The sequence below is a fragment of the Antennarius striatus genome, chromosome 15 (assembly GCF_040054535.1).
Source record: "Antennarius striatus isolate MH-2024 chromosome 15, ASM4005453v1, whole genome shotgun sequence".
Taxonomy (NCBI): Eukaryota; Metazoa; Chordata; class Actinopteri; order Lophiiformes; family Antennariidae; genus Antennarius; species Antennarius striatus.
This window is the reverse complement of record NC_090790.1, coordinates 12,871,870-12,897,521: the sequence shown is the minus strand read 5'-3', so window position 1 is coordinate 12,897,521 and position 25,652 is coordinate 12,871,870. Positions and strand designations below refer to the sequence as shown.

The 25,652-nt window shown below is 40.8% G+C and overlaps 1 protein-coding gene and 1 non-coding gene across 2 annotated transcripts; both read right to left on the bottom strand.

Annotated features, from left to right (window-relative positions):
* Positions 1-2,983: 2,983 nt before the first annotated feature.
* Positions 2,984-9,766, bottom strand: ddx54 (DEAD (Asp-Glu-Ala-Asp) box polypeptide 54). The gene is made up of 20 exons (XM_068334733.1): positions 9,494-9,766; positions 8,908-9,034; positions 8,755-8,825; positions 8,475-8,663; positions 8,321-8,370; positions 8,177-8,218; positions 7,993-8,088; positions 7,785-7,906; positions 7,612-7,673; positions 7,105-7,236; positions 6,769-6,979; positions 6,522-6,653; positions 6,186-6,407; positions 6,029-6,102; positions 5,726-5,932; positions 5,244-5,392; positions 5,024-5,137; positions 4,804-4,914; positions 4,614-4,702; positions 2,984-3,582 (listed from the first exon to the last, which is right to left on the bottom strand). The coding sequence occupies exons 1-20, from the start codon at positions 9,608-9,610 to the stop codon at positions 3,299-3,301; spliced, it is 2,601 nt and encodes an 866-aa protein (XP_068190834.1). The 5' UTR covers positions 9,611-9,766; the 3' UTR covers positions 2,984-3,298.
* trnac-gca (transfer RNA cysteine (anticodon GCA)) lies at positions 9,302-9,373 on the bottom strand. Its single transcript has one exon. It is a non-coding gene; the product is annotated as a tRNA-Cys (tRNA).
* Positions 9,767-25,652: the final 15,886 nt, after the last annotated feature.

Genomic DNA, 25,652 nt, shown 5'->3' with positions numbered 1-25,652 from the left:
GTCAAATCAATGTGGCATATAATTTTTATTTATATTTTGATTCTATATTTTTTATATTTCCAATTAGACCAGTCGTGCAGATCAGAGCTGTTGCTGTTGGATTAAATTTACAAGAAACTGTCAAAGTCTTTTTATTTGATTTTGTTTTTTTTTGTTTTTTTCATTTTATGAATGACTTGGATGTTGTTCATTTGTCCAAAACTCTTCTTACCATAACTTTGTAAACTGATTTCTTCTTCTCTGTACAGTCACTATTCATAATTACACAATGTTTTCAAAATACACAAGAGGAGAAATCTGAAATGTTGCTGATGTAACTGGAAGCGGAGTCCCTCCTTGTTAGTGTGCTCCAGGACAGGCAGCCAGGTTTTTTAAGACTCAGCTCGTAAATCAGAAAATCAAACCTATAGAAGAAATGTGAGATAGGTAATAAAACATCTGGATGTTTCCAGGATTTTAAAAAAAAAAAGAGGTTGAACGCACCACCAGGGAGATGAACGGAACAAAACGGGATGTGGTACGCGTTGATCAGCAGATGCTCAAGGTTTAAAAAGGTTGTGCAACTAAAACTACTTAACCAGTAATTAAAGTGTGTCGTCAGCAGTTATAAACCCACACAACAACACTCCCACTGTAACGTCTGCCTGGCATTTCAATCCCACTCTTCAGAGGGAAGCAGTTCTCTTGATGCTCAGGCTCTTTCGCGTATCTCGAGTGGATGCTGTGTCCATCCTGGGAAGCCCAAACAGAGATAAAGCTGCTGTTCCTACTGCATGTAGAGCTGCTTGCAGCTCTGAAGGGCTCTGGGATGGGGGCCAGGGGCCATCGCTTAGACAAGGAGGGTGAGGGACAGTTCTACAGCGGAAGGGATGTGAGGTGAAGGCATGCCGTGGCTCATTATCTCTGCATGAGGATTAACTGATATTCCAGGCAACGTAACCTCCTTGACTCCAGTTTGTTCCTGTCCCGGGTAATTAGAGGACAGACAGCGCCGATGCCTTGTCTGGAGGATGGCTTCCACATTTTACTTTTTATAGTCTGACATCGGTTTGCCCCCCATTACCTCCTTTCTCACACATTCTCACACACTCTCTCTCTTATGTGTAATTTGTGTCTCATCTCTGAAATCATCACAAGATGTCTCAGTTGTAGCTGAATTAGTGAGTAAATATAGCAGAAATTGCATTTGCCCCCCACCCCCAAAAAACCCCCCAAAAAAACAAAAACCAAACAGCTGTGTAATATTCAGTTGCATCGATGACTTTCAGTGGGATTGTATTCCTTCAATGAAAAAAAAAATTTTTTTAGAATTGCAGGAGAATCAGTCAGGCAGAAAGATGTGATGTAATCAGTTCTTCAGACACAACAAAAAAAACATTAACAGTAGTTGAATTCTTTGTATGTATTCATCCACTATGTCATTCAAAATCTACTAAATGTGAAGACTACATTTTAAAATATCAGAAAAAAATCAAAAACAACATGATTTCAAAAGCATTGACTTGCCATAAACTGCACTGCAAACCCAAACTGTGCTGTTTTTAACCCCTGGAAAGATGAGCTGGTGTGTTTTATGAATGCATTTTGTTAGGAAGATCCCCTGCTATGAAATATGACAGTGCTCTGGGGTGTGTCCAGTGACAATCTCCATGGTGACTCTGCTGCTGACAAAATGCATTACAGACAACACACTGCCCATCTTCCATCTTTAGCAAGATTCACGCACACAAACACACACACAACCAGGAGGCACAAATCTTCACGGAGGAGCTTCAGAGAAAGTCATGAATGACCTATGATAGAATGTGCACATTATCATCAAAAAACAGCTAACCCTCGTAACCACATCCAGATGGACTGCACCCATTATCTCCCTCACTTTCACCGGTGTAGAGCTGCTCTTCCCTCTGAAGCCGCCGTGCATGTGGTCATGCTTTGCACCTTTCCAGAAGCCCAAGAAAAGAGAGGGAACTCTGCTTTTACAAGATGATCGACGAATATATAAAACAGCAGAAAATAAATTACACAATCATTTGACATGCGGCTGGGAAAAAGGCCGGATGTTGTGCTTCTTAAATATAAGATGGCTGAGCTGTTGTGTGACAGACAAGACTGCTGTTCATTTATTTTCGGTGAATTTACTCCCACAGGTAGCGTTTTAAAAAGAAAACTTAACATTTCATTACATTTTCAGTGAGTTTAGTTTGGCATGGTGAAATTTAAAACAATGTAAAAGATACACAAAATATTAAGATATTGAAATGCAGTTTAAAAAAAAGATGACAGAGGTCAAAGCCAGTCAGTTATTAATCTGAGGGAAACTTTTGAACTTATTTTAACTATACGATGAGACTTGCATAATGTTTTATCTTAATATTATATCAGGCAATTTTTAAGTTACTTCATTACATCTTGTATCATGTAATTCTCAGCTTTCCCCTTCTTTTTTTCCTGACTTTCCTCTTGTTCTTCATTCTTGCTGGTGAATAAACTGCGAATGAACCCGGTTCATTTGATTGAACTTTCCGGTAATCCTTAGCAGCTCTGGGATGCTTAGACTTGCAGAACTAGTTTTTTACCTACAGAGAGCAGCATCGTACCTTGTAATCAACCTGATGCAAAATCCAATTCCAACTGTTCCTATTGTTTGCAGGAGACAGATACATTTAAATCTGGTGGATCCAGAGTTTCAAAAAGTATCTTTCCAACCATAAAATCTCTGAAATAAATGAAGGCATCGCCTCTCAGCAGGAGGCTGCGAGGCGCAACATTAACTGTTTAATTACAAGTAAAGCAGATTGTTGGGAGGGAGGATCTAACAGGAGATGGAAAGAATGAAGAGGGCATGTCCATGTCTGTTGCAGAAATGTCGCTCACTCTGTGGGACATTAGACCCATTGTAGCACCTCTTCAATTGAGTCTAAGGACTCCCTTTGCCAAAATAGATGTACCAATCTATACACGTACCTGTATCTGAGAAGAAATGAAGACATCAAAATATTTTCATTTTTGTTACCTGTATTTTGGAAATAGTTAATAATGTACAGTATACAGACATAACTCTGCATTCAAAAACATTTCATCCTAAAACAGGAGAACCTGGTATAGTACATCCTGAACAGTGAGTTCAGTGATGGAAACAAGTGAAGTTCATCTCTATAATCTAGAAACACTCCTTTAATCCACAACTATGAAAGATATGAAATCATTTAAGGAGGTTTGAGAAGAGATCCGTCATCATCCATCATCATCCATCATAAGCCTTATGGTGACCATCGTCTGCTGATGACAGTCCTCCTCAGAGTTTCTTCCTCATCTTGCCTTTCTTCTGGCCCCCTCGTCCAAAGCCGGACTTCTTAACTTCTCCGAGCCACTTTTTGTTCTTGGTACGGAGTTTCTTCAGGCCTCCGCTCTGCAGGAACTGCTGCTTTTGATGTTTCTTGCGCTGCTTTATGATCTGATCCTTTGTCTTCAGCTCTGAACGGACTTTACGGCCACCGGGGGTTTGTTGAGATCCAGCGGGCCTCTGGAGATTAGAACCCTGAGGTTGAGGACCTCGCCGGCCACGACCGCGACCACGACCTGGAAGCCAGAGGAAACAGAAACGAGGATTAAGATAAAGTACTACTTTTTCAAAATAATGAGAATAAAATGACTTTTTATAATACAAGTTTGTTTTGAATACTTTCTTCATGCTAGGAAAGCAAAATAACAAAAATATTGATACCACCACCCTTTATCTTAGCAAAAGGATCCACCTTCTCCGACGTTAAATATGGCGTACCTCAGGGGTCTGTACTTGGTCCTTTGCTATATGTTGCACCTCTTGGTAGAATTATATGCAGCTTCGGAATATGTTTCCGTTGTTATGCTGACGACACACAAACTGTACATGTCCATGAAAGCAGATGATCGGTCAGAATTAATTAAACTAGAGGCCTGTCTTTCTGCCGTGAATTGTTGGATGTCCAGTAATATCTTGCTCAACCCAGACAAAACAGAGATGCTAATCATTGGCCCTGCCTGACATAAACCCCAATTTGAACAACTATGTCTGAAAATAACTATGATATCCCAATGTTCAACAGTCAAGAATTTTGTTACATTAGATTCAACTTTCTTTTTTGATCGGCATATTAAAGACGTCACAAAGATCTCGCCTTTTTTCATTTACGCAGTATCTCCAAAATTAGGTCATCTCTATCTATGGCTGATGCAGAGATTCTGATTCAGGACTTTTTGTCCTGTAGACTTGACTTTTACAATGTTCTTCTTGGGTTACCTTGGTCAAGTATCAGAAGCCTTCAGATGGTTCAGAATACAGCAGCAAGAATATTAACTAAAACCAGGAACTTTGAGCACATCACCCCAGTATAACGTCATTACATTGGCTCCCAATTCATGTTAGATCTGATTTGAAGTACTTTTAATGATGTATAAAAGCGTTAATGGGCTTGCTCCCGCCTACGTGTCTGATCTGCTTAAACCATACACTCCGATGACGGCTCTCCGCTCCCCTGTGACCCGCGAAAACGGTATGGGAAATGAATGAATGAGCATCGCATTGCATGTGATCGACTATATGGAAAGTGTTGAGACAACAAACGCTCTACCTCCAGCCGGCCTCCTCCCTGCTCCTCCTGCCGTTTCTCCGTCTGATCCAGCGTCGTCTATCCTGTATTTTTTCTTCCAGTCCTCGTAACTAAAAGGGCGTTAAGTTCCACATCTCTATGCAATGAAGCTAAATATTGTGGGAGCGAGGATCATACATAAGAGCAATAGGAGAATGTTTTGAAGGGATACAAGTTCTTCCTGTTCTTCTTGTTATTGATGACCTGTCCGCCGTCTGTTCTGATCTTCTTCTTCTGGTCCTCCTTACCCGATTCTTTCACAAAGCGCTTCCTCTTGCGGTCCCTACCCGTGATGAAGACACACAAGAGATATAGAATTTAATAGTTAAATCAGAAACATAAAGACTCAAAGAGGAGGAGAGACATGTTTTAGAACAAAATTAAACTTTCACCATTTCATCATATGTTTGTGTTGGTTGAGTCGATCTCCCTCGTCTCCCATCAGATCCAGGATAGCAGAGGATGCCTGTTGTTCAAAAGCTGAAGCTTCTCCACTGAGACTTAGCCTGACATGAGAGAGAACAGGAGCCACCGGGTTTAACTGGGATGACAAATTTGAATCACTTCTGATGCCATTTTCCTAATCAGACCTACTGTATATTTTGGATTTACCCTCTTTCAGAGTTGAAGTCTTTGGGTCTGTAGGGGATGTAATAATCCTCATCTTTGCCAGACTTTCTGCTTCTCTTATTCTTTGGCAGTTTTTCTCCATCTTCCTGCGGATGTCTCCTTTTTTCACCAACCACTGCAGAAAACACCCCCTGGTGGAATCATTAAATATTGCATGTGAAAAAGAGACTAGCAGAGGCTAGTAGAAATAGTGCTGTGAGCAAAATCCTAAAATAATCATCATACTCTTTATGAAATTTACTTGAGAAGATTGTACTATGCTGATTAAAATTTTTAAACCAAAACTAATCATTAGTAATGAATGAAAACGACCTTTCACAGCGCATGTCTTTTGCTCTACGATGGATCATAATTAGATCATCTAAGTTTCTGCATTAATTGTGGAACAGCATATTTTTCATGGTTGTCCTAATTCTTGTACATTTAGACAACACAAAATGTTTAAGTAGTAGAAAGTTTCTTGCTTTTAGCTCGTCGTCCTCATTGCTTGGTGCTTGTGGTAAATCATTGTTAGAGGTTGAGGGCTTGTTGGGCCTCTGTCGCTGACTCTCTGCAGCCAGGCTGTCTCTCCGTTTGCTAAATTTATCCACTAGTCGACTGTCTTTGGAACGTTTGGTCCGCATCACCTCGCTGGCTTGTGTCTTACTGCTAGAGTTGATTTCAAAGATTGTCTGCATGAAGAGAAAATGAGGAAGTTTTTCTTTTATCACAGGTTAACATGAAGATGCAACACAGAGGGCTTTGCATTGTAATCTAATAAATCTCACCGATTTGGATTTGTAGCCTTTGATTGCATCGACTATATGAAGGCGCTCCAGCTCCACTTTCTCCAAACCTAAGCCTGAAAGAAGATTGAAAGGTTACCACCAACTTCAGTCTGCATCTCATCACCACTCTTAACGTTTCTTTCTCCTCTAAACTGACCAAGCAGTGGGTGGATAGCCATGCAGGACAAATCTGTGCTTTTGACCCTTCTGATCGACTCAGGCGAAGGGTTTGGTCGAGACTTGAGATACTGCTTGTAGGCGTTCTCTGATACGCGATGTAGGTTTTGCAGATCAAGGGAGTTTTCGTGAGCTGTGTTCAGATGGGCACTTTCGTCATCGATGATGCTCTGAGGGACCCGACCGAACACCCCCTCACAATCTGTAAAGGGGGAAGTAGATTTGTGTAGAGAGGAGAAGATTGTGACGAGTGACAGGTAAAGTCAGCGCTTCAGATCAGTCGAGCAGATCAATCCAGACTTTCTGAGAGGCCTACCTTGTGTGTGCTCGGTGGTGGCGAACTGAACAGGCCTTCCAAGGAAGAGGTGAAGGTCATAGACAAAAGGCATCTCATCTTGACAAATCATACTGTAGGCTGCGCCGGTGCGCCCAGCACGTCCCACACGGCCTGATGGGAAAAGACAGGTCAATGAAAATCATCAGTTCTTCCCAGTTTTAAAATTTGGCACAATAAAAAAAATTAGTAGGACATTTTTGTTGTTGTTGTTGTATAAACAACCTACCAACTCTGTGCAAGAAGAGCTTGGCCTTAGAAGGGAAGTTGTAGTTGATGACATTGTCCAGCAGGGGGATGTCTATACCTCGAGCAGCTACATCGGTCACGATTAGTACCATAGCTTTCCGATGCACAAATTTTCCAATGTTGATTTTCCTGGCAGTCTGATCGAGTGAACTGTAGATATAGGCACACTCTACACCTTCTGACGACAGCAGCTGGACAGCAAAGCAAAAACATTTATCAATCAAAACCAAGGATTTGAAAAACCTGAGAATGTGAGGATTCATCAAGGCAACACACACACACAGTCACAGAAACAAGTGGAGCGCATGTTTCTTACCTCTTTGACGTATTCTACGTGGTGTTTAGTGGCTACAAATACGACAGTCTGCTCCTGAGGCTTCACCACATTCCTCAGCAGATGAAGCAGCAGAGCTGTCTTGTCGTCCATACGCAGGTGGAAAAACGACAGCTGGACGAAAACCAGGGAAATTTTGAATTTGTACAGACACTTCTTTTATTTATTTATTTATATACTTATATATACTTTTCTACTTTTTGTACTTTTACTCATTTAGACAAACTATAACCCAGCTGTTTGGTTTCATGCATGCAATTTCCTTGCTTCATTGTTTTATTTCTGAATGTTCCTATCATTAACTCAGTTTACAAGAACTGCTCTAAACTGAGCTGTTTTTAAAGAATTCAGAGAACATGGTGATAGACAGGATAATATGTCAGAATTTATTGTGACATGCGCTTGAGAATGGAGGTTGCTTGCATCACTGTTATGCATGACTATTAACTGCATGATGCACTGGAGAAAAAATAATCTGGCTTCCTCTACCTTAATCTGATCACTGATCTTTGTATCCACATCCAGACGAATCAATACAGGTTCAGTCAGCCCTGGAAAACATAAAAAAGCTGGTTTAGCTTGGGTCTCAAACAGCAGTTTGTTGCTGTGTACATCACTCTAATGATTGAGGGGTTTCATTTAGGACTGATCACTAAACTCACCGGCTCTGGCAAACTCCACCAGCAGTTTGGGAAGTGTGGCAGAGAACAGCAGAGTCTGTCTGGTGTCCGGAAGCCTGCGAATGATTTCCTGGAGCTGCTCCGCGAAACCCATCTCAAACAACCTGAGTGTTGGAACACACCAACATAGTATGCGTGTAATAGTGAAGTAAAAACATGCCATCTGCAAAGGAATGAGCCTATTTCTTACCTGTCAGCCTCATCAAACACCACATACTCCACATTTTGCAGTTTGAGGTTCATCTCCTTGACGACGTGCATCAGACGGCCAGGGGTGCCGATGATTCTGAGGGAAGCAGCACAGAGATCAGGACTAAAGCTTATAGCACAAGGATGGGCAGGAACATTAACAGTTAGCACTGCAAAGCACTCACATGTCAGGGTTTTCATGAAGAGCAGCAAACTGATCATCCATACTGAGGAAGAACAGAACATTTATATTCATTTCTGAGCTCAAGGAGCTCAGAGCATGAAAAAATAAAAATGCAACAGGGTTCCAATACCAGGCAGTGACTCACCTGTCTCCTCCAAGGATTAATGCAGTCTTGAGGCCAGTGAATCTTCCCAACTATAGCACCACAACACAATTTTTTTTAAAAAGCATTAAGGGTAGAGGAGCATCACTCAATAATTATATGGACATTACATCAGCAAACACTTCATCAGCCTGACCTCTTTGGTGAACTTCATGGTCTGCAGGGCCAGCTCTCTGGTGGGGGTCAGAATGAGGGCTCTGGCTCCAGTTTGGACTTGAGGAGCTTTCAGCTTCTCAAACATGGGCACGAGGAAGGCAGCCGTTTTCCCGCTGCCGGTCCTGGCCATGGCTACCACATCTTTGCCATCCAAAATCATAGGTATAGTCTGAAGTGGCAAAGAGAATCAGACCTGAAATACTGTGCTATTGAGAGTCACAAATGTTCAATGTCAGAAATGTAAACGAGGACCAACTTACCTTTCTTTGGATAGGAGTAGGGACTTTGTAACCCTTCTTCATGACACCTTTATATACAGGGTAACTAAGGCCTGAAATCGTAAATAATTATTTTGTTATCTTCCCTTTGCAGAAAAGGTGGCAAGTACCCCTATATGTACAACTGGGTCTTACCCATGGACTGGAAACCTCCAGACTTCTTTTTTTTCTTGTTTTGGGCTCTGACCAGCTGCCTGGTGTCAGGCTCCACATCTGAAGGGCAGTCTGATGAGGCCGGGAACCGTAGCATTTTCCGCCCAGGCTGTGACACCAGAAAAGAAGGTCATTTTGTTAGCAACATGAACAGGGTATCAACATTTTCAACCATGGAAGACGTTTTCCCTCATGTACACATTTACTGTATTTGGTATCGACAATTCTACTAAAGGAAAACACTTAGTTCCTGTAAAGTTTATGTTATTCAGTCTTGTATTGTGGACGTGATCGCTGTGTAACATTCTTAAACTCATATGACTATGTAAACACGTCTTAATTGTAAAGTGTTGACAAAAAACGCATAAAAGGCTCAAGGGGGCATCCGGATTTGAACCGGAGACCTCTTGATCTGCAGTCAAATGCTCTACCACTGAGCTATACCCCCAGTGACAGACATCTGTACAACATGTAACTTACTATCGACGCACATTCATAACCATAAATGACACCATCACGTAATACTATCATCCACTGTTCACGCATATATTTCAAAGTTTCTTCTTACGGAGTCATCGTCCTTAACTTCAGCCGCTAACTCAAAGTCTCCCCGGTCAGAGTCGCTCTCTGGCTCTCTGGTTGTGTGTCTCTTCTTCTTCATCAGTTTCTTCTTCCTCTGAGCCATGATCACGGTTTAAAGGCTCTTAAAGACAGTTTAAAGACTATAAACTGCTATTTTACGCTACGAGTTAAAGCGATATCAAACCTAACCTATGACATATAAAGGCACAACAAGATTGGCAGACATTTAGCTTTAGCACACGTGTGGGCTTCAGCTTCTTCTTCGTTGTTTTCTTCTTCTTTGGTTTTGCTTGACAACCGGTTTCATACAGAAAGCTCAATACTGCCATCTATCACTAGAAAGCGGTACCACCTGTGGATCCAATACAATGTACGGTACATGCGATTTTATTTTTGGTTATGTGATCAAAATTCGGAAACTGAATCTAAGGAGAATAATTTAGTTTTCCATGAAATAAATTGTATAAATACCTCCAAATACAACACTAATGAGCCACAAAGAAAAGGAAATAATTTGTCTAGCATACACATAAATGGATATCTCTCAAAATACTTTGAGCATCAAAGAAAAATGGGAGTTAGAATTGAATACCATAACTGACGATAAGGATTGTGAAGATTTACAGTATGTTCCAGTAGTCATAAAGGAATGAATAGTTATGGAAATAATTTGATTGGAAACTAAGAAAATTAGATACGTTCTTCAATGCATCTTGTAAGATTTTTTTAATACATCAACAGATGATGGAACATGCTGTAAGACTTCAACTGAAGATGGAATTTTTTAATCAGAGGTAGAAATGTGTCACAACATACATGGAGATGAAAAGGGGATGAAAATGACATGATGACCATGACCTTGAGAAAACTAGGTCAAGGTCAAATTTCAACTTTTGTACACTAAGGAACCGGATAACATAGAAAGATAAGGGTGAAGGCCAGTGTGCATAAGACCATAGATCAAAGCTTGTGCTTTGATCTATGAAAGTAGGGCAGAGCACTAGCTTTGATCTTTGAGCTATGCAAGTAGGTCAGGGTAAAATTTTGAATACAGGGGTGTAACCGGATGTTGCGACCCTGAAAGCTGTAATTCAACCTGTCACATTACTGACATTTTCCTGGGGAAGAAAAAAAAGTGGTCTACAGTCCAATGTTGGGGAATGCCCTGTTTTCTATGGGTTATAAGTTTTGTATTGTTTGCTCAAAAAAAAGAAAAATGAAGAATTTTTTTTCAGAAAAAGCAGATTCAAGTCACTAAAAATAAAAAAAATTATCAAAAGTATTGTTTGTTTATCATATCAATTGTTTTTGTGACTGATTTCTGTATTCTAATTATTCATGTTTTAATTTACTACTATTCACTATAGTATTTACGTTCTTTCATGTTTTGCCCCTTTCAACCCAGAACACCTCATGATGGTGGTGCTTGCGGTCAGGGACATTTTCCTGCCCCACCCTATGCCAATGAGCTCTAATGGACTATGAGATTTTATCAAAGTAAATGGTTCATCCTTCTCATGAATTATCTTCATTATCTCATTTTGTCAATATATAATAATAATGTACAGTTTTCATCTGATTAGTGCATGATCTGAGGAGGCAGACACAATAGAAGCATTACAAAAACTCATTAAGTCAAGCCTTTAAAAGAAATCTAATTCTTAGTTTTCTGTCTGAGGAAAGTGAACAGAACTGTTTGCACAGATCTAAATTTATCATAGTTAGTGGAAAAACCCCAGAAGTCAAGAAAAATATTCCTTATGCATTTGCTTAATTGCAAGAGTGTTGCACAAATATGTCATGGTGGTGACCACAACTCCAAACTTATGGGGCCTAATGAGACAGTTATAGCACAGAAAGTTTTGCAGACAAAGTTCACAAATTTCATACTTATGCTGCCGAATACAGTAATGGGCGCCATGCTTCTGTTAGATGTTTTAATCTCAAACCTACACTTTTGTTATTCCACAAAGAATAATAGTATGTCATGACTGACATAATTTAACAGCGCCCTCCCCCAGACTCTCCAATAATCCCTGCATTCACTCGCCCTGCACATTGATTATTGGCCCAGTTGAATGTCAATGATGCGTCCCACATGTGGCTTCATTAGAATCTGCGGCCATCTGCTGTTCAAGAAAACAGCTGCACAAGACATTGAACAGTGGAAACCCAAATTGGGTCTGGGGTACATAGAATGGTATTCATTAGAAGGCAATATCAGAAAAAAATTAACTGTTTTTCCTTTTAAAAAAACCATCATTTCTGTGTTGTTGGTTGGAATGTAGATGTCTTTTATGATGTGTCCCATTAATGGAAATAGCAATAAGTAAAATGTGGACTTGATTGAGGTAAAATAGTAATAATAAAAATAATAATAATGCACAGCTATACATATACATATTGGTCATTATATTTTCAGCTTGCAGGACGTTTCGCATCTGCCCATAACTTCTGTTGTTCAGGCAGCCACAGTTAAATATTTTAAAACACCCAGTGGAAATGTGTCCTTTGGATGATAACACTGACACTAATATGGCAGCCAAAATGTGCAGTGTGCTGTTTGAAGTCAGTGGGTTGATGTACAGTAAATAAGTCAACACCATGGCAACAGCCTGGAGCTAATGCCATTCATATTCTCTCCTGGAGCCTGGGATGCTGTGGCTTGGAGCCAAATCAGTTCAGGGAGCTGAGAGCGATGTTGTGTGGACAGTGGGAGAGCAGTCAGAACAAGAAGCCACCTATACCATCCACTTTTGTCACCACTCTCGCCCTTGCTCTCTCTATCTTTCTCTCCCTCTCTCTCCTGTTCTCTCTCTCAGGCCTGTGTGTGGTGGATCATCGGCTATCGGTGACCTCTGTCCACTTCCTTGGCTGGTCGTATCAAAAGCTACATGATGGATCTGCATCCATCATGTAGCAGCTGGATCTGCATCCATTGTGGAGTCTGGTTCCTCTATAGTGGAACCAGACTCCACTAGGGGACTCTGGTTCCATTTCATCTGGTTCAGCTATGGTTTGGGTTTTGGAAGGGGTAATCATAAATTGTACTTTGTTTCAGAACAATGACTTAGGCATTTATTTGGTCTGTCCTTGGAGTGGTGGATCTCATCGGCTGGTGGTGACTCACTCTACTGGATGGATCAGCGTGGTGTTGACATCAGATCAGCCTCAAAATATTTTTGATATATTAAGCCCTGTGTTGGGCACGATGTTGTTCAAATGGTTTCATTTGTAAAGCAGCATTGTACATCATTATTCTGTCAATGAGCCTGTGAAAGAGAATAAAGCAGCATGCTATGATTTTCCTCTGGGGGAACATGGGCGGATAATGTCCCGCCTCTCATTAATCCCCTGAGAGTCCCATCATTGATTTCACAAAGTGTAACGATAGGATCTATAAATGACAAACATACATGGATTTATGAGGACTTAATGCAGGCTAAGCCAAGCTGCATCCTATGACACAGGGGACTTAGAGAGGAATATATGACCTTTCAAAAATCTGTGGCATAACTTGAGTCAGTGATGGCATATGAATACACTGAATTCATGAAGTGACTAAATGGGCACTGAGTGGAAAGCATTAGGAAAACAGATGTCAGGAACGTCTCAGGTTGTTTTAATAAAGACATTTTCCAGCAGAGTCTGCAGCAGATGTTGCCTGTAAGCCTTGGAGATTTAGGGAGAATGTTTAAAATAAGAGATTATTAAGATGATAGTTTGTAAAGCTAAGCCTTTAAATGGGAGTAGCAGTTAAATATTCTTCTACTCTCTCTGTGCCAATTTAATTATTTATCATGGGCTCTTGAAAGAACCATCCAAAGTGGACCCTTTAAAAATAGTCCAAACATCCAATTAGTTTTGCCAGTGATATGCTCCAACATATCAGGCAGGCCGGTCCCCGCAGCACGCCTTCAAATGTTAGTTTGATTTTCCATGGCAGATGCTGTACCACCAAGGGGCAAATTAATCTCAGAAATCTGATAACAGCTTTTCAAAAAAGTCAGACATGGCCGTGTGACAGGAAATATCAGCTTTAGATTTGCATCCTGTAAAATACAGTAAAATGTTGAATCTTTGAAAAGTGCTGAGGGATGGTTTAGAATCAGTCTACTCAGAAATGTGAGGGACAAATCCTCAACGTTTTGTCAGGCAGCTTGGCTCTGCATCAAATCAAAGCCAACATTCAATTCTAATGCAAAATGTGCCTTTGGATCAGCAATCATGTCGCTGTGAATAACCAGTGGAAGACATCAAGTCTCAGGGCGTTTAAAGAGACGGTCAACACCTGGTCTTGGAGTCAGTGAACTGGTACTGCAGATTTTATAGTGCCACTCTCAGTGAGTGTAGCAGATGGCGAGCCAGCCCCCGGGTTTACCCTCAGGACACCGGGCAAGGAGGTAGAGCAGCCATGCACAAGACAACTGATTGCACCTCTTAAGATACAACGAGCTGAGATGCTGAGAGGAGAAGTGCTTACATGCTTGAGATGTTGTATGATTATGTTAACCCTCTGGACCCTCCACCTGCTCAGAATCATGACCTACTAGGTCAGGCAATGGAAAGTTTCACTGAGACAAATGGTTGGATTTAATGCCACCAAAAAAAAAGCAAAAGCTGTCACACTGTGAACAACACGAAGTAAAGATAAATTAAAAATATTGTAATTCAAAGGACAATCAAGCAAATTTTAAATTAAAATACTATGTGTCCCCTGTTAAAGTAAAACAAACACCCGGAGGTGAGCTGACAGTGGGAAGTGTCAGCTCACCTCCAGAGCACTGCCGAGGCGCCCTTGAGCGAGGCGCCCTTGAGCAAGGCGCCGTCCCCCTTACAAGTTGCTCATTTGGGAAGCACCACTCTACCTCCTCTGCATGCGTACAGGCCCCCTGTGTGTGTGTTTGCATGTGCAGAGCCTGTACACACATATACAGTATATGCATGATTCAAAACTAACTAGAGTGTGCCACTAATTTCCCTACATCCCTATAATCAGTATATATATACATATATATTGTATGTATAAAAAACAACAACTGCTGCCTACTGATTCGTTTTACAGTGAAAAGTATTACTTTTCTATTTATTTGTCCCTGGGACAAGAATCTGGCTTTGGACTGCTGGAGTGTAAAAGTGTGGAGGCAAAGCCGGTCAAACGCTCAGTTACTTGATATCGTGGGTGCTAAAAAGCAGTTTCCCTTCAAGGTTTTAGTGGTTAATCTTACTACTTGTGCCAGCATCAAGGCTACAATCATGGGACATGTGACAAAAAGCACAAAGACTTGCCCTAAAGAGAGGTGAAAGAGACCCCTGGGGATTTCTCCAGCCACACAAATTGGTAGCGCATCAGAGTCCCTGAAAGTGAAGTCTCAGACCTCCCTGTTCTCTGTGCAGTTTCTACACTTTTATTCTGACTTAGCTGCACATGGCCCACAGTATATCCTTCCATTAGTATTGTGGTCAAATACCACTGGATTACTGCTCATTAACTCTGCAGTGAACCCGCTGGGCTCTGGCTAATACTTAATGGCCATTTTCAGTTTCAACTCTGTTACACGTTCAGGGGAGGGTTTACATGTGATCAAAGATGCCCGAAATTAAACCCCAAACAGCAGAATTAACTTTTCATGTATTTCCTCCTTACACGCTTGTTGTTTCATTCGTTATTTTGGTTGTTGCTCATGCCACCTCGGGCTCACTTCTTCATCTGGTGTCTTAATTGCTATTTCATCAAGAATTTAAAGCCATGAAGCGTTTCCTATTCTTGTCGCCGTCACTCCAAACTAGCCACCGTAGACGACTTCAAGGGCATTTAAAGCTGCTATTGTGTGTCATAAGATAAGTCAGGAGCAGCTTGGGGGAAACTCACTTTCATCATTATGGTGCTGCCGGACCTCCTCTTCCCTTTCCAAATCCATGATTCGTTCACTCTCCTTTCACAGCTTTATCGCTCAAAGGCTCAAGCAGCTCAGCAGAATATAAATGAATAAGGGCTGTAAGATGGGGGCAAGAGGGAAACATTTGACACCAAAAATTGCATGTGCTCATCACCGTTGGGACTTTCACCCTGAGTCCTCTTTTATGCTACACAACACTCGTGTCAGATGTGTTGATACTATGCGGAAATAACAAGTTATAGATCCATCACCTGCTTCTGGGACAAATGGGAGTAGAATTAGCACATCACTGATGACATGGGGTAAAGTTTATTTTAAAGCAAATTTTTTACATACTACCTGCTAGTTGATGGAGAGATTATTGAATCCACAGGCCATAGCTGGTTGGCTTTTCACTTGTGCAAAAACCTGTAGCAAAGTTGTCTCTTTGTGTCACAAGGTATCAAAATCCTCGATAGCTAAAGTTCACTTAACAATATGTATACTTGATCATTTCTAGACATAAACTGCCATACTCAGCAGTTTTAAGTTCACATGATATTAGTGTGTCTATGAGAAATGGCTTTGTTTTTATTTTGAAACAAATTCATTTTCCTTGTGCTGAGAGTCAGATTTTTTTCCCTATTGGACAGATTAAGGTAATTATTTTCCCTCTTGTCTTTTTACTAAACTAAGCTACATATGGAATGGGCAGATATGATAGCCTTCTGCATTTAACCCCCTGCAAGAAAAAAACCCTAAAACAAAACAGCATGTCCACACGACAAATTATTATAAGGATTCAGCACACACACATGCACACACACACACACACACACATGCACACAAAGATAATTATTGATTAAACCCAAGCTTAAAACAGCATCCTTTCTTTTTTCACGTCCTCGTACCACACAACATCCCCAGTGACCCTTTCTATGTACCATATGCTTCACACAGATAGTGCACACTGCTGGCATTTCCCCTCCTCTCACCCTGTTTTTCCTTCACACTCAAACAATGAGTCATGAATGAAAGCCTAGCGCCAACTCACATGCAGCTGCAGACACTTCCAAATAAAAAGAGACACCTTTATTGTGTGTGTTTGTGTGTGCGTGCGTGTGTGTGTGTCAGTCTGCCTAAACATAAAAAGACGAACACGTAGGTCATGATTAGGAACCTTTTAATTTTTTTAATGAAATAGGCGGGAAAAATCAGTTTGCATTCCATAATTCCTCATACATATGCGAAGAATTTGAACCTGCTTCTGTAAATATGTTTTATTATGAATGACAGAGATCGTTGGCAGCCGTCAATCAGACTGGACCATATGTTGCTTTTGGTTGGGAGGGGATGAGGGCTTACCACAAAGCCTGCCTTATCCCCCGGCATTACAGTCTCTAAGAAAGGATTACTCTTTAATTCTTGATTAGATAGAATTTTCTCCCGAGCGTACCAACGTAGTGATACACTGCGCAGCTATGACCTACCCCACTGGGAACTTTTATGTGTGTGTGTCCTTTGGCAGTGCTCCATATAAACGCACAAACAGATTGGTACACGCCAACCTGCACACACACTCCCACACACACACACACACACACACTCTGCCATCCCATTTAGTGTCTGGGCTTTTAACACATTGTGATAGGACTATTATTAGAAACAATGAATTATCAATCAAGAATTAATCTTGATTGCTCCACCTGCAAAAAGAACCACTTTCACTGCTGCGCTGTTTTTCTCACTGTGCTGAGGGAAAGTGTTGGTTTGTTCAGGGGATGACATGTAAAGGGAGAGGAATTTCTTTTTGCTCTTAAATCGTTACTTCCATCAGCTTGAACTGCTTAGGATGTGAGAAGACGGGCTGAGAAAAACATTTATCCATTATCATTTATCTTCCCCCTCCTCTTCCTTTTCCCTGACTGGCTGCTGAGCTGACTGACTGCCTGGATGGTTGGCTCCCTCTCTCCCTGGGCTCTCTCCGGCACTTCACTTGCACACTGAGTGAGGTTCGCTGAGGCTGGGGTGGAAAGGAGCAGTCGTGCTGCTCAGGCATTGGGAAGTGGGATCTACAGATTTCTCCCTCTTTCTGTTGTGGTGGACTATTAGATGATACTCATACTCCTCCAGCACTGACAACTGACCAACTCTCTTGTGCTGCATCCATGACTTTGCGTGCCTGGCTGGTGTATGGGTTTGGATTTATCTTGGTTTGGACACTCTGCTTGACACAGGGTGAGTAAAATGTATCTTATTTACTAAAATGTATAAAGAATATTTAAATTCATGCAAACATACTGTAAGTAGAGGCTGTGTGTGTGTGTGTGTGTGTGTGTGTGTGTGTGTGTGTGTGTGTGCGCGCGCATATACCTGTACATGTGTATGTGCAAATTTGAAAGTGCAAAAAAAAAAAAAAAAAGCGCCTAGAGCTCTAATGATTTTCAGCTTCAACAGGCTTTTGCAGGTCAAACAATCAATGACATGTACAACCATGCAGGTATTATTAGCTTTCATATGCTCCAGGATATGAATAAAAAATATTGTAAAATAAATATTTAATATAAGTAAAATATACTGCAATAGAATTACACATAGCAGCCTGGTGAAACCACTAGAAACAAGTTATATCAATACAATGAACAACAATGTTGAAAGATACTTCCAATGAATATGCCTTTGTTCTACATGTAATTGACCTGGGAGTTCAAAGCTATGCTTCTCAAGTACAGCTAGTGTCCATATGTGGTAAGCTAAATTTCCCCACAGAGCAATAAGTATTGACCTGACTCGTCTTGCCTGCAACCTTTATTTCACTGGGGACCAAAACAGCAAAAATAATCGGTAGATGTTGTTTTGCTTGATTCATAGCTCAGTGCTGTGGTTTCAGTCAGATCACCGCAGATCCCAGCTTCAGACCAGAGGAGGACAGATTAATGGTGGAGCATTTGTAAATACGGCAATATCCTATGAAAGACAGTAACTGAAGCAACAGCTGGATCTAGACAAAAAATTTCAATGCATTTTAAACAGTGTCACATTTTCAGATCAATGTTTGAAATTCCAAAAAGTGATGGTGATAGTGAGTCATAGCTAAGAAACAAACATCACCAGAGAACGCTGAGCTTAATCTGATATTTTAACCTGTTGTTTCATTATTCTTAATTAAGGAAATGATCATGCATTCATAACAGTTTTTAATATGCAAACACTGACTGAAATGACATTTTGTTCATATTTGCACTTTGTAATCCTGCTGAATAAAGCAAAATCCAACAATATATAATGAGGTAAAAAAGCAAATCCAAACTTTCACATGATAATCCTTGAGTTATTTAATTATTCTGTTTATATTCTAGCTCTATATCTCATAAGGCATTCTAGTAAACATGCATGAAATATCATGATGACTGCAACCGTGCAGAGATGCAGATCAGCTTTACAAGCAAATTTGCATACATGTCAAACATGTTTGAGACCAACCACTGATTCCATGACATTTACTTTATGATGGATTTCAATACAGATAGAGTTAATGAGCATTTGCGTTGTACACTGTTTGAGGATCTGGAAATAATAAATTGTATTGTGCGATGAGAGCTGAACGTGTTTCCAATATGTCCTCATTATGCTGATAAATGCTCATGGCGAGTTGCTTTTCAATATTTCATGAGTGTTGTGTGTAACAGCTACACAGTGCACTGTACCAATAAATTAATTTGTTATCCAAATGCAGAGTAAATAACAAGTCCATGCTTTTTTTCTTTTAATATCTACTGCTTTAATGTAAGGCTCCGTATTCATGAGCTCCCACTGCATGGTGTATCACCAACACGGGAATATGACACATCCCCCTAAAGACATGTGCTCATTGCCCCTGCGAGGCTTTAAAATGATTCCAGCAGATTTCTAAAGTGATTTTTGTAAGAGCATTTGCCTAGGATTAGTTTGCTCCTGAAAGCTCCATCAGAGCTTTTGGTGGGCTATTTAACAGAGCAGAGGCATGGAGAGGCTCTCTGCCCTCGCTCTGCGTCCACAGGTTTGCAGAGATAAAGCGGGAGGATTGGTCTCAGCGAAAGCTGATCTTCCATCTTGTGTGAGGGGAGTTTATGAGGTCGGTCACAGGTGTGTGAGTGGTCTGAAGTTATAGACAATCCTTTTAAGCTCTGGTGGATTTGTTCTGTTTAGGCTTAGTTTTACTTTCTTGAGGGAGTTAAACACACGGGATGGGAAGCGAAGACGGAACTAAAGATGAAAGAAGAGTAAGGAATATTTAATTTCTGAAAAGATGTGCTGAAAAAATCCATTGGTGATCAGATGGTGAGTGATCATATAATATTAAGTATGTCAATAATTTTCAGGCTTCAGTTCAGAGAATAAAAAGCACATTCTAGATGTATGTTGATTTATTCCCTCTCAAGTACTGCTCAGAGAGATGTGGCTTCCACTACTTCCAGAGTGGAGGAGTCAAGGCTTTGAGATCACAAGCTGCAGCTTGAAGACAGGCAGCTTGAGATGGGGGACTAGTACTCAGGGTGAGTCACCTTTAAAGCACTGAGAGGAGAGGAGAGGAGAGGAGAGGAGAGGAGAGGAGAGGTTTCAAAAATCCCTTTATTCCATACTAAAACAAAACAAAAACAAAACAGTCAACCGAACATACATCTCTCACAAGTTAACAATTAACTCTCCGTCTCCCCCCACAAAGCACCCTCCCCCAACACCCAACACCCAACACCCAACTGATAGATTGTATATTATCCATCAAACAATAATATGAATGTTCCACCCTCAATCGGGCCTTCAGTAACCCCTTTAAAACCAGCACTGGATCCACACATCCAGCACTCAGAAAACTGTCCTTTCTTGTCAGCCAGATGGCCAACTTAGCAGTTCCTGACAAGAAGTTCATGATTGTATGCACTGCCTTTTTTCTTGAGAGTGTCAGGTTCAACTAACAAAGAGTACTTTGGACAAAGATAAAATATCGAATGAAAAAACCTCCCAGAGGTTCTGAAACCAATCTCTTAGAAGTCCAAGAAGTGCTACCAATCAGGGACATTTCAACAAACAAATGTATTAATATCTTATCCTCAGAACAGAAAGTACACCCCTCCCTCAGCTCCGGATCAAGGTGTGCTCTGTATCTATTTGGGGATATAGCCCCATGCAAAACCCTCCACTAGATGTCTGCTGTCCACTTTTCAGCGGGTGGCTTTTACAGGCTCTGCCAGCTGCCTTTGGCTCTGCCACCTCTATCACCTAGAGGTAATTCAGCTCCTCTCCCTCAGGACGTCCAAAGAAGTTGTCATCTTCATCAGGTGGCCGAGTTTAGTGCAACCAGCCTCCCTGAGTCTGGCTCGCAGGCTGGCAGACTGCAGTGTCTGAGTCTTTATAACGTTACTAAAAAACAAAGGTTCCTCAAACAATCAAATGCATGGAACGTTGCTTGTGGCACCCAGTACTTGCCTGGACCCAGTGCTTACCATCCCAGAAAAAGTCCAGGATGGCTCTCTGAACTTCCTCTATCAGGTATAGCGGTGGTGTCAGAGAAATTATTCTGTGCCAAAGAGTCAAGGCAACCAAGTTATTTGCTACCAGAACTCTTCCCCTATACAACAACTGTGATAGCAACCATTTCCAATGAGACAATCTCGCACACACTTTTTTCTTGACTCTCTCACAGTTTTTTGCTTGAAAGCCCACAGTGCCTAACAAAACACCCAGTACTTTCAGTCCCTCTTTCTCCCACTTCAGTCTATCAGGTAAGGTGGGTACGGCCCAATCTCTTCACTGACTCATTAATAAGACTCTACTCTTCCCTCAAATCACTCTTGTAGAAGATGCCTTTTCATTTGAGGATAAGGAGTTTTGTAGACATTGAACATCCCCCTGGCGGGAGATGAAAATGTTTACATCGTCTGCGTAAGCAGAAAGAGTAAAAGGCCAATCAAGTTCTGGAGATGCAGGAAATGACAGACCAGTGAGCTGACCTCTCGACCTGCACAGCAAGGGCTCAATAGCCACAGAATAGAGTTCACCTGATAAAGGACAACCCTTCCTTATCCCTCTCTGCACAGTGATTGGCTGACTCAATCATGCCCCCATCTTGATCATACATTGTGTACCACTGTACAGTAGACGGACCAAAGCTAAAAAACACCAATACCAAAAGCTCTGAGTGCAAAAAACAAATAGGAATGATCCACCCTGTGGATTCCTGGTCCAACGAAACAATACCAAAATTAACATCAGATAACCGACACAAGTCAATAACATCCCGGATGAGGAATATATTACCCATAATTGTTCTGTCAGGTACACAGCATGTTTGGTCAGAAAGTACAATTATTTCCAGGATATCCTTCAGTCTGTTTGATAAGGCTCTAGAAAGCACCTTATAATCCGTACAGAGGAGAGCAACTGGCCTCCAGTTCTTGAGTAAGGCCAGATCTCCTTTCTTGGGTAGTAACAAAAGAAGGCAACTTAGTGCACACTTTCTCCTTCACTCCCTCTATGTTCCTCCTCTGGAAGCTCTCAGTTCCCAGAAACACTCTCAATACTTTCAACTCCTCATTCCCCCACTCAAGTCCTCCAGGCAATGCAGGTACCAACTGATCCCTCCACTGCCCCAACAACTGGTCCCTCCACTGCCCCACAAACAATGTCTCTCTGTCCCCAATTCACCTGTGCAGATGAAGCCCTTTCATATAGGGACAGAGTATCCCTCAAATAAATGTCCCCTGTGAGGACACAAAAACACAAACATCATCTGAATAAGCATTTACAATAGGGGGACACTCAAACTTACCTTAGGGTTTGTACACAGTAGAGCAATAACTTTCATGTAGAAACTACAGAAAAAAAGAAACAGTGCAGAATGTCCAACCACAGGGATAGAACACATTCATATCCCAGCACCACTCGATCTGCTATGCACTCACACTTACAATTACAGTCAAGCTCACTGAAAACAGAAAGAGAAGAGAAGAGAAAAGGGAAGAGAAGAGAAGAGAAGAGAAGAGAAGAGAAGAGAAGAGAAGAGAAGAGAAGAGAAGAGAAGAGAAGAGAAGAGAAGAGAAGAGAAGAGAAGAGAAGAGAAGAGAAGAGAGAATAAAGATGTTCAGTTTCATTTGAAGGTGGGTGACATAATCAAAACAATAGTTAACACTGTCACCTCACAGCAAGGAGGCTCTGGATTCAAATTCTGTGATTCATATGATGACACATCATCCCATGTTTACACGGTGCTCTTGCTTCCTCCCACAATCCAAAGAACATGCAGTATAGGTGAAACAGGAGTTCTGAGCTGACCATAGATGTGATTGGTAGTGTGAACAGCTGCTGGATCTAATGTCTCACCCTCTGTGATGAACTGATGATGATCGGAGACAAATAGAACAATAAAACTAAATATGTCATCATTATTTTAATACAGACTTGATATAAATGGCTATGGTACAGTCTGTGTCATCTCGTGTGTGCTTCACATGATCTGTGGTTGACAATAGCATGATGGCACATTACTTTCATTTGCAACTTAACAGTTTGTCATGTCATGTGTGTTTTGCCTGTAGTCAAGGGGTTGCAGTGCTATGGCTGCAATATCATCCAGGGACAGCGATCCATGGACGTGGGCTGTTCTAACCCGGAGGTCATCACCTGCACCCACTCACACAAAGGCTTCAAACACCGTTTCTGCATCAAGACAGAGAGCAGTGAGTAAACCTCCACAAGCAACTCTTATTGGCCTCATTTTATTCACAATTTCTCTTTGTTCTTCTTCTTTCCTCTCTCTTCATCATTCACCCTGGACATTGCATAATCATTATTAATCACAGTGAATAGTCTGTTGCTCAGATGATAGTAACATAAGCCTACTCTCCTGTGATTTGCTGAGTAAATTATAAGTCATTCATCGTTTGATGAGAAGTCTCCTGGGAGACGTGGACAGCCACGACAGGATAACAAAGGTGTGATGAGCACTTCTGCTGATATCTGTAAAAGCATGGACAATCCAGCAGTTCCATTGCTTGATGTCTCGCTCAGTTCGCTCATGATGAAACCGCTGATGAGGCACATTTGCATTGGCTCAGAGAAACTAAACAGTCTATCAGAGGCCAGTCTTGAATGATGAATCTGTAAATCTTTATGTAAACCAATGATGTTCAGTAAGAGTTTTGTATCAAACCAGCTTACTCATACAAATTTCATGTATTCAAATAATAATTATTGCTTTTAGTTTCATCAGTGTGAACTACAGTTACAGAATGCAGCACTAATTACTGGAGGGCAGTTATGAGTAAATTTTTTAAGGATTGTTTGACTAAGAAATTTCAACTTTACATAAAGGAGGATTTAGACTTTTTTTCAGTATTTTCAATTGTGTAGAGCACTAGGGACCATATAATTGCCCCATGTGTATTGTTTAAATCTTTGCATACTTAGGAAATATGTTGAAAGGTGTCCTTTTCAGTAATGTAGCATACATTAGGGGGAAGAAAAGGGCCCGTACCAATTTATATCAAAATCTGTTAAGTAGTTCCTCTGCTTCTTGCAATGTCAAATAAAGTAATGGAAGAAAAATCCTGGATGTCTAACCCTCTTACCAAGTTCATGAAATCTGTCAGAGCTCTTGTATAATCCTGCTAACAGGGACATAAACAAACAAAAAAGTTAACAGATGCCTGCAAACTTGTAGCTGCCAAAGTGGAGGTAATGATCAGAATTTGTGTTACTTCAGTTTTCACAGTGTATTTCTTAGGTCTTGGTTCCTCATCTGTGAGGACCGATCCTGTGGAGTGTGCCTTTAAGATGTCTATATGTCTTCCTAATTAAACACTTGCAGTATTTAGTGCTTAGTTGTGCTTTTTTTTCTCGCTGAGACAAACACCAGCTCATCACTCTTCTGTGACTGACTGTCCTACCCTTCTTTCTCTACAGCGGCCCTGGGTATCGTCCTGACCAGTGGTTGTGCCACATCCAGACACTGCCAGCAGCAAGAGCTGCCAGGGGTGCGCATCCACTGCTGTGACTCAGATTTATGTAACAGCGCCCCCTCCTGGCACACAAGCACAATGCATTACATTGGCGCACTGATTGGCCTGCTGATGTTGAGGGTGTGGTTATGATATAGAGTCATTCTGGAAAGAGATCACACCTGTGAACTGTAGGAGGAACATTAAAAAATTACAAGTCCTATGTCCTCTCTTAGCTGCCCGTGTTTAGGGCTGATTGAGAATTTGACTCAGCATGGTTTCACTGACAGGCACCTTGAAATTGTAGCTTTTGTCACATAGTCTGGTCAGTGACAAAATAAGTCTGTGAATTTGTTTAGATGAAATAATGGTGGAGCTATACTCATCAAAGAATTTATTGAGCACATCCAATTACTCGGTTATTCTACACTGGACCACAGTGTATGGGATATTAAGGAAGAGTGTTTCTATCTTTGTCAGATCATTCTCTATATAGCTTTCATACTAGAGGTCTTATATCATCAATTTGAATACAAATAACTTTCACTTTATAAGGCTTGCTGCCACTCGTAGTTTAAAAAATAAACACAGTTTGTCTGTTAAGGACTTCATAATCTTTATTAAGGTCAAATCTTTATGTGTCAATTCTTTTAAATTCATAAATTATCTATTGTGCAAAACTTATGATATTTTTTAGCATCTTGTCCAGTTCTTCAGTATATACTTGGAAAAACAAACTGCATGTGGTTGTATGTAGGATTGTAAGAAATATTGTACAGTGAAAGCATGTAATGTTGTGAATTATCATATTAAAATGTTTCATATTTTTCAAAAGAAGGACTTGTTGAATGTTTGTTATACACACACAGACACACCTTGAGTGTCATCATTACCCATGAGAGCAATCTAAATGACTTGGCATGTGATGAATTGTTTGATTACTTTTATTTACATAAGAAATTGCTTAAAACTAACATGGAGTTAAAAAAAAAGAGATTAAACTAAAGGTGGAAAAGTTTTTATGATACAATGACTATAGCAGATATAGAATATATAATGGACTGATAATGCATAAAACATTCCCCTTTTCATCTAAGGAGGTGGTCACACAGTGCATATCATCATTCGTGTCAAAATCAATTGTGCAATTATCTGTGATGTCAGATGTAAAAAATTTTATACTAAAAAATATTAACTTCTGTCTGGACACAGTGGGCCCTGTCGAGGCAGTCAAGTGCTACCCAAAATATGTATGTATGCATGTGTATAACCAAGGAAGTCACGGCTATCA